At 50.2% G+C, this 16,074-nt stretch overlaps 1 protein-coding gene across 11 annotated transcripts in view; it reads left to right on the forward strand.

Annotated features, from left to right (window-relative positions):
• The window catches only part of EPB41L1 (erythrocyte membrane protein band 4.1 like 1), a 106,481-nt gene that overhangs the window by 76,546 nt on the left and 13,861 nt on the right, over positions 1-16,074 (forward strand). For 8 of the 11 annotated variants that reach the window (XM_085302592.1, XM_085302597.1, XM_085302594.1 and 5 more), the window contains 7 exons: positions 26-178; positions 943-1,040; positions 1,684-1,859; positions 2,517-2,665; positions 3,554-3,589; positions 5,815-6,006; positions 12,997-15,768. In XM_085302592.1, coding sequence (XP_085158718.1) covers positions 26-178; positions 943-1,040; positions 1,684-1,859; positions 2,517-2,665; positions 3,554-3,589; positions 5,815-6,006; positions 12,997-15,768 — 3,576 coding nt within the window. Of the gene's footprint in view, positions 1-25; positions 179-942; positions 1,041-1,683; positions 1,860-2,516; positions 2,666-3,553; positions 3,590-5,814; positions 6,007-7,473; positions 7,573-12,996; positions 15,769-16,074 lie in introns of all 11 variants that reach the window. The other 3 variants (XM_085302601.1, XM_085302602.1, XM_085302599.1) reach the window with 3 other exon arrangements.

Here is a 16,074-nt window from a genome sequence, read left to right on the forward strand (position 1 = left end):
CACCTTTCTCTCTTCTCTCCTCCAGGATTCGGAGGGCATTGATATCATGCTGGGCGTCTGTGCCAACGGCCTTCTCATCTACAGGGACAGACTAAGGATCAACCGCTTTGCCTGGCCCAAGATCCTCAAAATTTCCTACAAGAGGAGCAATTTCTACATCAAGATCCGCCCTGGTGAGGTGGGTGCCATGGGCTTAACGTGGCCCAAGAGCAGGGCAGAGTTCTGCCTGATGGTGTGGTCTTGGCCTTGCTCCAGTCTCTGCCCCAGCAGTTCCCAAGTTAATGGCCATGGCTAGCCAAGAAAGCACAACTCCTTTGGCAAATGGGAGTTGTCAGCAAGTGTTTTCTTGTTAGGTCTCTCATTTTCTCACTGAAAAAGTAACTTTGGTCAGAGCACTTCAGCAGGCCTGATGGCACCCTGCGCACCTCTGCCCAGGTTCCCTGGGCACTGTGACCTCTTTGGCATTTGGATGTTTCCCAGGAAGGGGGCTTCAGAACAATTTTTGATATTTTTTTCTTTAATTTTCTATAAACCTTTTCCTGCTTAAATTTTACCCTTTTTACTTTTACATGCACTGATGGGAGAATACATATATCTTCAGTGTTCAGCAGAGGAGAGGAAAACAAGGAAAGTACATCTAAAGTAGAGAGAATAAATCTGTCTCACCAAAACAAACTTTTTTTATTTCTTGAGGAAATATCTCTTGAACGGAAAAGCCATTTGCAGTTGCAGAAAGTGCTTAGGCTGTAAGTATGGGTGGAAGAACAGATCCCCTCATCCAGCAGTACTGGTCATGGACCTTCTCAGTGCTGGTTTGAAAAAGATATTGCATGGCTTGGCTCCTGCTAGGGGAACCTGAGGACCTTGGTGAGGCAGGTCCCTTCCCATTGTATCCCTTAGGGCAGAATCTGCCCGTAATGGCATGTCTCTGTCTCCTTCAAGTATGAACAGTTTGAGAGCACCATTGGCTTCAAGCTGCCCAACCACCGTTCTGCCAAGCGTCTGTGGAAGGTCTGCATAGAGCATCACACCTTCTTCAGGTGAGGAGATCTTCTCCATGTCTCAGAGGGAGACATGCTGCTGCCTGTGGCTCATCTCAGCTTTTTCATGGGGCAAACAGAAGACCCTCTAGTGCTTTCCTCGGGCTTCCTCTACCCTGCCCTGGAAGGAGCTGGCTGTCCTCCTCTCACAGCCTGTGTAGGAGCAGGTCTCTCTGCCCTGGCATGCACAGGGCTATCCCGTCTTATGTTCGTCAGAATGACTACTCTGCCTTTTCTGGACAGAGAGGAGCAGACTCTGCCCATCTCTCATCCACAGACCTTTTCTGCCCCATGGTTCTAGGTTGTCTTTCCCACATCTGGAGCCATCTCTGCTCCATAAGGCAGAGGCTATCTGCCCACTCTGCCACTGCCTGGGAAAACCTTGCCATTTTGGTCTTTGTCTCTTCAGGACCCTAAATTCCTCCTTCATCCCTCCTTTCCCATTGACACCTTGCTGAGGCAAACTCCTCTTCCTCACTGCACCTCTCACCTCTGCTTTGGATCTTGAAGTTGTCAGGGAGGAGGAGCCAGGACTTTGCCCCACACTAGTGCAGTCTGTATGCATGCATGGGACAGGGCTATGGAGGCCAGCTCAGTACCATGTGTGGGCTTGCTAACTGTGTGTTGCCTAACTCATCCCCAGGCTGGTGTCCCCAGAGCCACCCCCAAAGGGTTTCTTGGTGATGGGCTCCAAGTTCCGCTACAGTGGGCGGACACAGGCACAGACGCGGCAGGCCAGTGCCCTCATTGACCGCCCAGCCCCTTTCTTTGAGCGCTCCTCCAGCAAACGGTACACCATGTCTCGCAGCCTTGATGGAGGTATGCCCCCAAATTGGGGAGGGGGAGGAGATTGGTCTGCTCATGGGAGCGATGAAGCTGCTGTTAGGCAAGGGCTGGGTGGGTGAGGGGCAGCTGGGCTCACTGCGGTGGGCTCACAGTACATTGTCCTGCTGTGGCTCATACCTGTAGGGAAAGGACTGACTGGATCTGTCAGGGTTGTTGCAGTCAATGGGATGACTCTTGTAGGCTGCCTCTGACTGAGTACCCATGGCAGAGGGCCTGTCCCTCCCAAGTGATGGCCCAGACTTGTGTGTCCGTGCATTACAAGCAGGGATGCAGACATAGTTGGCTTAACAAAGCCAGGACTGGGACCTGAGCCAGGCTGGGGAGATGGGGCTCTCTTCATCTCCATCGGGGATATAGTGTTAGCTCAGCCTGGGGGTGCAAGGATGTGGGAAAGGGTGTAAATGGGCCAGGCTGGGGACAAGTGTATGCTTCAAAGGAAGGGAGAAGAGGCCTAACTTTGGGGCTGTGACAGTGTCAGCAAGGCCTAGAACTTGTCTTCCCCTGCTGCAGGTCCTTTCAAGGCTTCTTAGCCTTCAAGCCAACCTGCCAGGCAGAAGGCTGGGGGAGGTGGGGTGAATAAGGACTGATGTCTTACATGTCTGTGATCTCGGCTGTCTTCTGCATGTGCAGAGTTCTCACGCCCAGCCTCTGTCAGCGAGAATCATGATGCTGGGGCAGAAGCTGAGAAGCAGGATGAGGACGGTGAGTCTGGCAGCAGGAGACGATCTGAGGCGGAAGATGAGGAAGTGACTACTCCAACAAAAATCAAAGAGTTGAAGGTACAGACATTGTGGGCATAGGACCTTGGAGGCTAAAGAGTGGGCTATCTYGCAAAGTGGCTTCTGACATAGTCTTGCCTGGACCCCTCTGGGCTGCCCCTAGAGAAAGGACAAACAAGAGGCCAGTGCACAGACATCATAGATCTGTATCCCAGCCTCAGGTTGGGCTACAGTTAGGATGAATCACCACTGGGCATTGTTTTCTAGAGCCAGTGCTCCACCACAAGGCTCGGTGTGGTGCATTCTCTTGCCCTTACCAATGGGAGTGGGACTGTCATAGTGGCTCATTTCTACTTTCTATTGCCTCGTGCCCTGAAGCAACTCTTAATTCCTGCAGGACCCTTCAAACTATCTCATAGTTCAGCCCCAGCCAGAGGTGGCCAGGCTGGGTCTGGGAGCAGGCCCTAGTCTACTATGTGGGAAGGGGAAGGACCAAGTGCACCAGTGGTCACTGCTGTGAAGGCAAGGAGCTCCCGGCCACAGGAAGTACTGCCTGGGTTTCTGTCCGTTCCTCTGCATTCCCTGCATCCTTGCAGAAGCATATCCACATGCAACCCTTCCCCCAGGCATACCAGACACACATACGCGTGAGCAGGCTCACATCCTGGTGGGCATGCAACCATGCCCTGTCCACGTATTGGCTTGGCCACCTGGGCTGGCTCAGAGGTTACCTCTAACCCTTCTCACACTGAGCAGGGAGTGGGTTTTCTAGTCCTTCTGTGCTTATTCATGCTGATACCAGTGGGGCCCTACTATGAGTCCTGACCGAAGGCAGTGGGGCCCAACTAGGCCCTGTGTAGGCATCCAAATTCAACTTGACTGTGATGTTTGTGACAAATTCCCTGGACTGACTCTGCTGGTTGCTTTTAATCCTCTCTTTGCTGCCAGTCGGAGCAGGAAACAACCCCCAGGCACAAGCAGGAGGTATTCTTTCTCTGGAGTATCTTAGTTCTCGTCGGTGCATCATATTGTCCATCCTCCTCAAAGCAACACTGCGTGTCACCCTATTTACTGGAATACAAGATGCACCAAGGCGGGGGGGTTGATCTGCTAGACAAACCCAATGGACAAACAGCTGGGGATCTAGCAACAGAACATATGCAGCAGCATCTTCTATCCCACTAAGTAAGGCAGTCTTCATTGTGTGTGCGAGCAAGAGCCTTCCCAAGACACAATGGACTGGCCACCATGCCAAGTCTTTGGCCCATTGGGAAGACCTCGCTTCTGCTCATGTTACTGACTCTTCCATATCTTCTCCTTATGTCTCTTTGTCCAGTACTGTGGCCCTAACTCTCCCACTGAGGAGGCAGCACAGGCACAGAATAGCCCTATTGCTCCTGCTTATCACTGGGACTTTACACCCTGGCTTGGTTTCTGCTTTTGGGTTTCCTGGGTTGGGGTCTATATCATATGCCTAGCATGTAAACTCTTTTTTTCAAAAAATTCCTTGCTCCAGCAGCGGTTTGCATGGCTTGACTCCTTAGAGAGTTGGGGTCAAACAGCAGAGCCAGGAACGGCAGGGATCTAGTCTGAGCTCAATCACTGCCTTTTTGCCTGGCCTTGGGCAAATAAATCCCAGAGATCCCTTCAGCGCCTGCTTCACTCACCTGTCAAAAGCAAGCAACCATAACTACTCACTGTGCAGTAGAGGGACACTTGGACTGAGCTTGGATAGTCTTGCTAGAGAGGGGTGTTGCAGAGCAGGGAAGAGAGAGACTGCACTCTCACCAGGTCTCAGCAAAGGCTTCCAGAGCCTCTCACAAATTACCTGTGTATGTGGTAGCCCCTCCATCAGAAACAGCTGACAGAGACCCTCTGGCCCTGGTCTGACAATTCATTCCAGCCTAAAATTCATAGCTGCTATCAGGGAGGTTTCTTCTTCGCTTAAGATGGCGTTAAATTGCTTGAGTTATTGACAGAGACAGATATAGCCCTAGCGGTGTGCTTGCAGTGCACAGGCCTTTGCCATCCCCACTCAGCACAGCAAGGAAACCCAGCCAGTGTGGTGGGTGCCATGGTGTCCTAGTAGGCTAGTTTCTCATCCACCATGGAGCCAGGCACCTGGTTGTGTTCCCTCCACTGTCTGCCTCATTTACTTACTCTTGCTGCATGTACATGTGCTGTTTCCTGCGGTCCTGTGCTCCCCAACACTCCCATGAGCCTAGAGGTGGGCAAGCTGTGGGGCACATGCTTCAGATGTGCAGATGGAGAATCTTTTCACCAATTCTACTGAGCCTTGAGGATCTGAAAAATTTGGCTGGGCTTTTCTTGAGACTCCTTTGGGTCTCTGGTCTGTTACTGTGGCAACCAGGAGAAATAATGGGAAGGAAAGATATTTTAGTTGACTCTTTTCGAACCTCAAAACAGGTTTGAGCTTGAGGCAGAAATCAAGAGTGGGTTCTTGTTCTGAGCTGCTTTGCCCACCCCTATGGCAGAACAAGGGAGGTATCCTAGTGCCTGTAACATCACAAAAGGACATTCTAAAGCCCACATCTCACTTTGCATTTGAGCTCTCTGAGCTGTTTTCTCTATAGCAAACCAGATCTAACCCCACCCCTGGACTGCTGTTGAGCCTAAGTTGGTCCATGCTGATTCAGGTTTGGGTCTGTGTCAGACATCTTTGACTTTGGATTTACAGGAATCCAATTCTAGGGAGCCCTGTTATAAATACCAATGAGAGAGTTCCAAAAATTCTTGCTGGGAGGACTGGCTGCTTTCCTGCCCTGCTGAGCGAGAGACTTTTTTTCCTTCGTGCCTTGTAGAGCAGCACAGCCTGAAGGGAGCCAAGAGAGATGAGGCTGCGGGTATTTCCAGTAGGGCTCAGACCTTTGCTGATCTCAAGGAACCACCAGCTCTCTTCCCCCATCTGGTTTAGCTTATCCTCAACAAGCCATGCTTGAGATGCCAAAGGGGCATGTGTTGCCCTTCATGGAGGTGTGTCCATTCTGCCACTCACCGCCTTTTTCTTGCTCCCTGTAATGGTCTTAGTGCGACTCACAGACGAGGGTTCTTGGACACACAGTTCAGTTGGGTCTTGAGACTCTAAATTCAAGCCCAGGGTGAAGCAAACCCTCCTTAGTGCCCCTGCTCTTCCCCTTTGCCTTAACCAGTGCTTTAATCATAGCTACCTTCCTCTCTCCTTCCCCAAGTTTTTAGACAAGCCAGAAGATGTTTTGCTAAAGCATCAGGCCAGCATCAATGAGCTGAAACGAACCTTGAAGGAGCCCAACAGCAAGCTGGTCCACAGGGATCGGGACAGGAGGCTGCCTTCGTCACCAGCCTCTTCGTCACCCAAGCATGAAGACGAAACACCAAAGGGAACCCCAGAGAAGGCCAGAGAGGTTTGTTCTGCTACTTGTTTTATGGAGGGGACCAGGTTATTCATCAAGAGGTGTTCATAGTTTGCTGGCATAATTTCCTATGATGTCCAATGGAAGCACGGTGGGATGTGACCATGGGAATTATGTGGTGGTGACACACATAATTGGGTGAAGGGAGAGGGCCTGTGAATGAGGCTGTTACCAAAGTTTTGTAATAAGCTAACTGGTTGCATGCTACTGGTACTGATCTCCCCTCATGTCTAGGCACTGCATGGGGTCAAACTTCTCATCCATCTCCGAAGGCCTCTATTTTGGCAATGCCTGGAGTTGGGCTGCATGTGGCAATGCTGGCCTATGAGACTAGGCTCTTTCTAACCATGGTATTACCAGGGGTCCTGCTTGGAAGTGCCCAGAGTAGGTGTTCTCCTACAGATACCTACAGGGAGTGTGGGGGGAGGTGTTGCACAAAGGGTGCCCCTCATGTGCTAGGCACCTGTATGGTGTGAGCAGTAAGAGGTGCAGGCACATCAGGCCAAGAGGGCCAGTGAGGTGAGTGGTGCTACACTGGGATCCTGTATACCCATCCTTCCCTCCTGGCATTTTATCTGCCTTGGGGCTGGTTTTGCAATGAGATATCCTGCACTGAGAGCATGAAGGGAAGTTGGCTGGGGGGCTGGAGCTGGTGACACTCCCCCACCAGCAGGGAGGAAGGGGATGAGCTGTTTAGAGCCCTCCACATCACTGCTGGAGGAGAGCTGGATGTGGTATGGTATGGATGCAGTGCAGGGGTGGGTTCTTGGTTGGCTCAGGCCATATAGTGTGGCAAAGGTGTCTCTCTACCTCCTTGGCTGACAAGAGCGCAAGACCTCTCTGCTTGCTCTTCCCACCTCGGCGAACTTTCCACTGCAAGGGCTGCGGAGCTAGCCCTGTGCTGGCCATGGTTGGCATGGCTCCAGAGCTGGATGGACACCATGCACAGAGCGTGCTATGGCCTGGCTCTGTCCTGAGAAGGTCTCTCTGAGCAGTGACGCACTTCTAGGAATAGTGCATGGCCCTAGGAGAGAGGCTGACCCAGGAGATCTCTGCAGGGGATTTGTCGTGTGCACATGTGCTTGCTGATTTCCAGCACTTACTGGAGGTACAGAGCTGGCTGATCTGGGATTCCCCTGGCCAGGGCTGTGGAGTGTGGGAGCAGAGGTGAGCTGAGGGAGCTCATAACCACTCATCAAAGCACAGAGTTTGGGAACAGGATGAGAGGCTTTACCTCACATGTAAACATGTAAAGTTCAAAGACCTAAGTGGAAGACCTAGAGCTGGAATATCTGTGACCTCTGTTTATCCATCCATCTATCTATCCATTTGTCCCTTCATTCCTTCTCATGTGCTCTTTCTCTCTCTCTCTCTCTCTCTCTTTCTGTGTCTTTCTGTCTTTCTGTCTGTCTCTCTCTCTCTTTCCCCTTGGGTGCTGGGGTTTTCCTGCTGACACAGAGGATGGAAGAAGACACCCTAGAGGATTTTTCATCAGAGCATGGAGCTTCCCTAACCATGGAGTTTTTCACGCAGAAAAGCCTTGTCTCCTCTCCTGAGGTTATCACCATCCCCTTTCTCTCCCCACACCTCTCTCTCACTGTTTTGGACCATGCATAAAGCCTCTCAGGCAAATGGGTGGTCCCTGCCCTGCAAGCAGAGACCAAGCCATTCACTGGCACCCTTAGCAGGTCCTTTCCCATGATGGGCAGGATCCCTCATCAGGATAGGGCTATCAGTGAATGCTGCTCCTGTGGCCATTTCTCCCAGGCTCTGAGACAGGGTTTCCTGGGAGAGACCTTCCAGCAAAGCAGTGCTGTGCAGTTTTGCCAGGATAAGCTGCCCAGGGGTAGCTGCATGCCCAGCGAGCAGAGCTGGTGGCTGATGCTGGGTTTCCCAGGAGGCAGTGCTGAGGCCCAGAGAGCTATGCATGTGTCTGTCTTGTCTAAGTGCAAGCAGGCACCTAGCTACAGGCTGTCTTTAGCAAATCCTTTTGCTTTTCTTTGACTTCAGCTGGAGTTATTGTCACTCAGGCCCAAGCACCCAGTCTCTTGATAGGTTAGAAATGTTTGGATTCCACCTGTGTAAAGCAGGGTTCCCTTGCCTTTACTGTCCTTTTGTGGTGCCTGCCTTTGAGGGATGTGAGCCCTCAGTACTGGTTGCATTCAGGGGTTTTATAGCTCTTACAGAACAACAGTTTCCTAGGCCAGCCAAGAGAAGATATTATTCAGTGGAAGAAAAATGGACTTAAGATCTAGTTCTGATGTGGTTGGACCTACCCTCATTGAAAGGTGGTGCACAGCAGTGCTGGCGTGCATATCCTGTCTAAGTGCACCCAGAAGAGACAGCACAAAGTCAGTGTTGATCCAAGACTGTGTCAAGGAAGGGGCTGTAGGGACAGGGGAAGGATTGCCTCTGTTCTGCTGCTCCCCATGATGTTAGCTTGAGTGGGAAGCTGTGCACAGGGCAGGATGCCCAGAAGCTCTCTGTGCAAGCCAGAGGCTGTGTTTGTTCTGAGGGACACAAGCTGGAGGGAGTGTGGGCAGGTCTGGCTTGTTGATCCCTCTGGGTCCAGTCCTGTTGTCTTCAGGGAGGCTGAGATCAGGTCTCCATGTGGTGGCCAGCCCATGGCCTGAGCCTGTTCTGATAGCTAAAAGGAGTACTTGGCCCAGCACGAAAGTGCCTGGTGTTGACAAGCTGAGCCCTACCAAAGAGTCTATATCTCAAACCTGGGCTACAGTACATGTCTGCAGAGAGGCAGCAGGGTTGTGAGTCAGGACTTGAGGATGGCCTTGGGCTTTAACAGGAAGGATAGATATTCCTTTGGTAAGACTCAGGTTCTTTGGCAGCATCTGCACTGTGACCTTCTGCCTGCCGGTATTTGGGAGCTGCTGCAAAATTCTTCCAGATGATAGCTCTGTGCACATCTGTAACAGCAGAGAATCTCTGCCAGAGCTGAGCCCCAAAGCACCTGGCCAGAAAAAGCAGAAGCAAGGTGAGCATGTGGTGTTTAACTTTCTTGAGTTAAGCACCTCTACCTGCTGGAGGCACCCAGAGTGTCAGTATTGGGGTGCCCAGGCACTAAGCTGGACTCGTCTTTGATTTCTCAGCATGTACAGGTGGGTGAGAGGCAGCAGCTGATGTAGAGCCACTGTGATTTTTATCCTTATGTGATCTGTGTCTTCACAAGGAATTTGCATCCCTGGTGAGAGCTGCTCAGGCCTTGTGTGACCAGCACCATGGAGTTTCTGTGCTCATGGCACAGTCTGGCCTTCCTTAGATGGACTCTACGGGCAACAGTGGGGTTTTACTCTACTCAGAAGAAGAGAGTGCTGGGTTTTGAGATGACTGAAATCTCTTTAACTTTGGGTAACAAAGCAACGCAATGTATTTTCTTAAGAAGTAGGAGTCATTCATTCTTCCCTTCTTTCTGTGAGACTAATGCTTTCCTCTTGGGCGAGTTGGGTCTTCCCAAGGAGCAAAGGAAAATGGCAGATATAGTGGAGGATGACAAAGGGAGAAACCTCCTACCTGCTCCTGGGTTCCTCCAAGGTATGTAAGCCTTGCCTGCAGCCATCAGGTGCATTTGACTGTCTCTGCTTCAAGTCATTTCTTTACTTTTCTGCCTCTTTGTTATCTCTTGTGACACGTGTAGGCCACAGCTCATATGTCTTTCCAGCCACTCCTGACCCTTGGAGCAAATCTATTAGGAAAGATGTAAAGAAAAAGCTTGAAAGTAAACTATCCCTTGGGAAGTCATGGCTGTTCTACAGTCAGACTCTTTCCAGCATCATCATTTCTTAGACTCAGCTATTGTCTTGGCACACACTGTCCTGCCAGCCTACTGATTGTTGTTCTGAGGTTTTCTTTCTTCTGGCATGCTTTCTGCCAAAGCTCCAGAAGTTTTCTGCTTTCCTGGAAGAAATATTCAATTATCCAGATATCTACAGCAAACGTCCCCAGGAATCCTCAAGCTCCAAAGTTACGTAGGCTGCCAAGAGCTGTGGAACTGGAGCTGACTGAGCTGTATGGAACAGAGAACACAGACCACTCCACAGAGTAGTTTGCTGTTTCTATGGAGTGGACTATGCTCATACCAACAAAGTTTTTCTCGGCTCTGAGGAGAAGGAAGATGGTTCAGATTTATATCTGGAACTTTTCATCTCTTCCTTCCTGGTTAAGAGGTGCTGCCATGGATAAACATTCTATAGTAGGCTTCAGAAGGCTTGTCTTACAACTCTCAATCTATGAAGCCGTAACTCTGAGCAAGAGCCTGACGCGGCTTGCCTTCTTTGCCCAGGGAAGTACTCCTCCACAGGACCCTGGTTTCCAGCCAGAGAAAGGGGGAAAGGGGTTTTACTCAAGGAACTTGTGCTTCTGCCTATGATCTGTGTGTCTCTGCCTCAACTGGTACAAGGATTCAGCAATGAGGCCACAATGCAGGAGCAGGGTAGGAGCTGCTGTACTCTTAGGAAAGTAGGCCATCCTCTGGTTGAATGGACCTTGTGCATCCCTTGTAAACTGGGAGGCTGTTGTTCATGGACAAGAGACCTAAGCAGGCTTCCTGGCAGACCTAGGAGAGCCAGGGAGTGGGTGATAATGCTGCTTTCATGGGTCAGACTTGCCTATGAAGACACTACCATAATCCAATGCTCCTGAAAGTCATTGACTGCCTCTGCTGTGATTTCTATGGACCTGGGAGAAACGAAATGTGCATGAGGAGCTAGTGATGGAGGCAAGTGTGGAGGAAGGGACCTGAGGAGCAGTCAGCACTTGGGAATGTGGAGTAGGGTTAGAAGCAATATTGAGGAGGCTTGTGCAAGCGATGCAATGGAGAGCTGGTTCAGTACGGGTCTCCTGGAGGACAGGGCTCCTCGGCACTGGTGCACACAGCTGCCTGGCTGTGGCAGACTGCGGGATGCCAGATACCACGGCAGAGCCTCTGCTCAGCCTGTCCAGTCTTGTATGATGTCCTAGAGAAGGATCCTGCTTGCATTTGCAGAGGAAGGGTGCCCTTCTTACTGCTTTGTACTCCATGGTTTGGGTAGGGAGGAGCAAGGAACCAACACTAGCCATCACTAACATAACTAGGCAAGGCCTGAGTGACTGTTGTGTCCTTGTGTGCTTGCCAGCTCTGCAAGCTCTGGCCAGAGCCCAGATGAAAAAGGAGCTGTCAGGGGATCTTGCCCAACTGGGGCCAGGCTCATGGCTTTAGATGTTCTGTTTGTCAGGAACCCCAGGCCTTTCTTTCTTGGGCATCTGGGTGAAAAAGATGGGAACTGGGGAATGACATTTGTATACTGAATGCTTTCACTGATATCTGATCTCCATTCTTTACCTCCATGTGGAGGCATTTTCATCAGTAATTGCTTTTCCTCCTTTCTATCTCTTTCTTAATCTCCTCTTCTTTTCCCTTCTCTCTCTTTCTGCTTCCTTCTGCCCTCAGTTTCCCCTTATTCAATATTCAGTTATTAGGTTTCTGTTTTGGGTGTAACTGCTGTATTAGCTGCAAAAACATCAACCTGACACCCCTGTCCTGGGCACTGCAAGTTCAGCTCTTCTTTGCACTGATTTATTTTCCTAATTTGTACAGGGAGAGTGCAGCCAACTGAGCTCTCTGTGGCTGAAGTGCTTGCTTGTGCCATGGAAGGTCAGTCTAACTCATGCTACAGAACACCATCTTTCAGCTGAGATGCTGGATCTGCATCTCAGTTGCCTACTGGAAGAGCCCTGGGCATCCACATCGTAGATAGACCCAGCAGCGCAGGGCGGCCAACCTGTGCCTGCCAGCGTGCCCTCCTGTGGATGCCCGGTGTGAGCTCTAAATGATTATGCCCAAGGCCGCCTCCTCCACGCAGGCGGTGTGTATCCTGGGGATGAGTAAGGAGGCTGCAAAACATTCTTGACAGTGAAAATGCCAAGTGATGTTTTCCTACTGTTGTGTTATTGTGGGTTATTTTCTACCTTCTGTTCCAGAAGTGGCTGAATTTTAGCAGTGCTTTGGGCTTGGAGTTTGTAAAGTCTTTAGATGTCTTGCAGGGCAAACACTTGAATGTACAAAGAGTACATTTTTAATTATAGTAATAGTAATCTAGGATCCTCCCCTGCACAACAGAATAGATATGCTGTGTGATATATTACATACTCCCTGTGTCCTTGCTGCAGGATGCTTTACTGACTTCACTTGGTCCTTGCTGCAGTGTCTGTAATTGTCTCAGCTTCCAAGCCCATGATCTTCCTTTATATTTTAGAGGTGACCTTTTACAGTTATATTTTCTGAACTATGTGATTTCAGCATTGCTAAGAAACCTCAGCTAAGTAGTTGCTTTTGATGAGATTTCCAGGGAAAGCTAGGAAGGAAAGACTGACTTTGGAGTTAATCATCTGAGCTGCAGAATTTGATAAGGACAGGAAAGGCCTTTTCTAATGCCTAAAGATGGTTTCTCTTCTTATCAGTTTGTCATGGCGTTAGTGTATGTGGATGAAGCTGAGAGCTAGTCAAAACACAGGCCATTGCTTACAATGGTATCTCACCCTTTGGGAACTACAAGAGCCAACTAATAGCATGGTTGAAATGTGGAGTCCTAGTTGGTTTAACCAACTCTGCTACACTGCCTCTTAGGAAGTGCTGTGATGGCTTCTGTTAATATGTGTGATAGGAATATTGCCCCCACTTCTTTATGTCCATCAAAGTGGCAAATATTACAGATATTAAAGCCATCACCCAGAGCAAACAATCCCAGGCTGTGGAGAGTTTGGGGGGCCTCATTCACCTTTGCAGCATCAGCCCCACTATTTTCAGTCCCTTCTGCCCATCCACCAGGTGCTAGTCTCTTAGTATAGACCCTGCTTCAATTCTTGCATGAATAATAATAGTCAACCCTGTCTGAGGCAGATTAGCCTTCTGTTAATTATCAAAGCAGTCATCAGCTGTTAGGTAAAGTATGTTTGACGCTAACTCTTCTTGCTCCAATTGCAATGCAGGGCTCGGAGCATTGGGTATTTATAGAGAGAGAAACTTCTAGGCTGGAAGAGGTAGCTCTAAAGAAAGCTCTGGGAGTCAAGAAAGAAGAAGCGTGTGCAGGTACATCAGAGGTGAAAATGAGTGTGAACATATCAAAAGTGGAGATGGCTGTAGGGAAAGCCAAGGAAGCTACAGGCCCAGAAGAGCCAGCAGATACAGCCTTGGACACCCGTCGAAGAGCAAAAATGATTGCTAGTCCAGAGGATTTTGAGTCTGTCTGGGAGGATGAGATCTGTGAGAAAGCATCCAGGGAGGAGCCCAGCATGGAAGCAGAGCACTTGCCAGCTGAAACTGGACAGGAGGAGTACAAAGAGAGGAGTGACAAAGTGATTATCAGAGAGCCAAGTCTGTCCAGGCCATGTCAGAAATCTGAAGAGGGGCAAAGGCCTGAGATTTCAGACCCAGACTCTTACCAGGGAGAAAGCAAGGTGGGCTTGGAGGAGTATGCTTCTGCAGCCTCCAGGAAGCAGGAGGCCAGAATGCCAACCACAGCCATAGAGGTCATTAAAATTAAAGTGAAATCTAGCGATGACAAGACTGAGACTTCTGCTACACAGAGGATCATCTACTTAGGAGATATAGAGGGAAATGAGAAAGAGAAAAAAACGCATCTGCTCTCAGAGGCCAGCCAAAGACTTGGCTTGGAGGAGGGGCTTGGAGGAGTAAATGAACCAGGGGAGGGCTCAGGGCCCACAGCACCTGCAGAACAACAGTCCCAGCCCACTTCCTCAGTGGGTAGTCAAAGGAAAGCAATAGCGGTAAAACCTGCTGTAGAGCCAGACCAGCTTAAGACAGGCTGTGATATGACAAGCCTTTTGGGACATCCTTGCTCAGGGAAGGAGGAAGTTTTGTTAGTACAACAGGAACGAACATCTGCTGGGCTGACAGGCCATGAAACACAAGAGGGAGATGAAGCCATATCATGTTCCCAAGAGGTGGGATTGGAGGAAAAGCATCTGCAAACATCAGCAGGAGAATTTAAGCTCTGTGCCCCGGCAGGTGAAGGCAGAGGAGCTAAGGACATGCAGCAGCTGGGCAAGGTGAAGAACCCAGCACTGAGATTGGCTACAAGAGACCAGCAGGGAGATAGCTCCACAGCAGAGTGGGAGGTCTCAGAAAGGATCACTGCGGAGGAAGAAGAGGAGGAAAGCTCCAGAGTGGTTCTTCAGATGGAAGACATAGAGACTAAACCACCCCCTTCAGCTGTGCCTCAGCAGGGCCATCCCAGTGCCACAGAAGGGTCAGAGCAAATGAATGCTCCCACCCCTGGGCCCTTACCTCAACGATCAGACCCTGTCTCTGCAGAACTAGCCCAGGATACTGGGCCAGCCCAGGACACACAGCCCAAGGGCAAAGAGTTGGCCCAGGGCACCAGCCCTTTAATAGATGTGGAAATAATTGAGAATGTGAACCCCACAACTGAGGTGACACTCAAGGATGCAAGCCCCATAGCAGGTAAAGAAGCACTCAAGAACATGAGCCCTGTAACAGAGATGGAGATATCCAAGGACATGAGCCCTGAGTCTGAAGAACAGCTCCAAGACTTGGGCTTTGCTGCGGGAGAAACACAGCAAGGTGCAAGTCCTGTTGTAGGACAACCACCCCAAAACACAGATGTTGCTGCAGTGGAGCTCTCCCAGGTCAGAGATCCAGCCCCAGGGGAGGTGGTTCAAGACACAGACCTTTCCACAGGGAGGGCAGCCTATAGCAAAGTCCCTGCCACAGAAGAGCCACTCCAGGAGGAAAAGCCCATCATAAAAGAGCTGTCAAAAGAAATAGAGACTATGTCAGGGGAATTGTCCCAAGATAAAGATAATGAAATGGGAGAACTGTCTCATGACAAAACTCCTAGCCTGGAAGAGCTTCCTCCCAAGGCAAAAGAAATGGAACTACAAACTGGAGCCATAATAGGAGACCTACACCAAAAGGGTGCTGAGGCAGGAGGGCCACTCCACACTACAATCCCCAAGGCACAAGAGCCATACTGGAAATTGGAGTTTAATGTGGGTCAGGCTCTGCAGGATGGGAGCTCTATGGTACGAGAAACTGCCAAGGACAAGGGCCCTGCTCCAGAGCAGCCACTGCAGGATAAGTCTCCTTCTGAAGAAGATGGTCATGTTGTGTATTCCCACTGCCCTGTAACAGAATCGTGTCAAGGAAGCAGTTTGTACCAACTATCTGCCTTTAGATATGAAGGCAGGGTAAAGCTGCAAGCTAGCGATGGGATCCAGAAAACAGAATCTGGGCCGCTGATGCCCATTGCTGGGAGGATAGAAGCTATGTCCCAAGAGCATGGAGATATCACTGTGACACTGGCTTCAGCCCCACTCCCAGGTGTCTGGCAGGATGGTGAGATGTATGAGAAAACCTCAGTGGCTTCTAAGATTAAGATGTTTGAGCAAGGTGAAGCTGAGCAAAGGACAGTGCAGGAGGGACAAGTGCGCATGCCTGAAATTGCAACAGCAGCGAAAAAAGGAGGGAAGATAGATCTGGCACAGGGGACAATTTTGGATGCAGGCCTCCTCTCATCTTCTGTGGTGTCAGCCATTCCTGTGGGGTCCATGTCCAGTATTGGCTCTTTAGCCCTCAGGCAAGGGGTTGGTTCAGGAGATTCATCCCAGCCTCTGTCTCTAAAGGAAGATGTTTCTATTGATGTGGAGCATGAAGGAGAAGACAATGCTGACCTTGCCTCCCCTGACTCCGGCTGCGAACTCACACTGGCAGAAGCCGTGGTAACTCTTCCAATGAACTGTCCGGATGGAAAGTTCATACGCATGTTGTGTGGCTCTTTATTATCATATTCAATGGCACCTCACACATCCATTGACTGAGACCCGTCGCTTTGCATCCCCTGTCCTTTTATGTATGTGTGTGCAGTCAGGCTTATTTGCTGAATGCAGATCCGCTGGCCAGTTGGTTCATCAGCTTCTGTTTTGTGAACCCCGACAGTTTGGCTATCTGGAGAATGCCAGCTGCTAACCCGAAAATGGGCACCCAAGCTTCATGTCCAGGAGCAAGAAAGGGATATGGGGCGGGGG

This window comes from Rhea americana, unplaced genomic scaffold (assembly GCF_003343005.1).
Source record: "Rhea americana isolate MKP2758 unplaced genomic scaffold, rheAme1 scaffold_190, whole genome shotgun sequence".
Classification (NCBI taxonomy): domain Eukaryota; kingdom Metazoa; phylum Chordata; class Aves; order Rheiformes; family Rheidae; genus Rhea; species Rhea americana.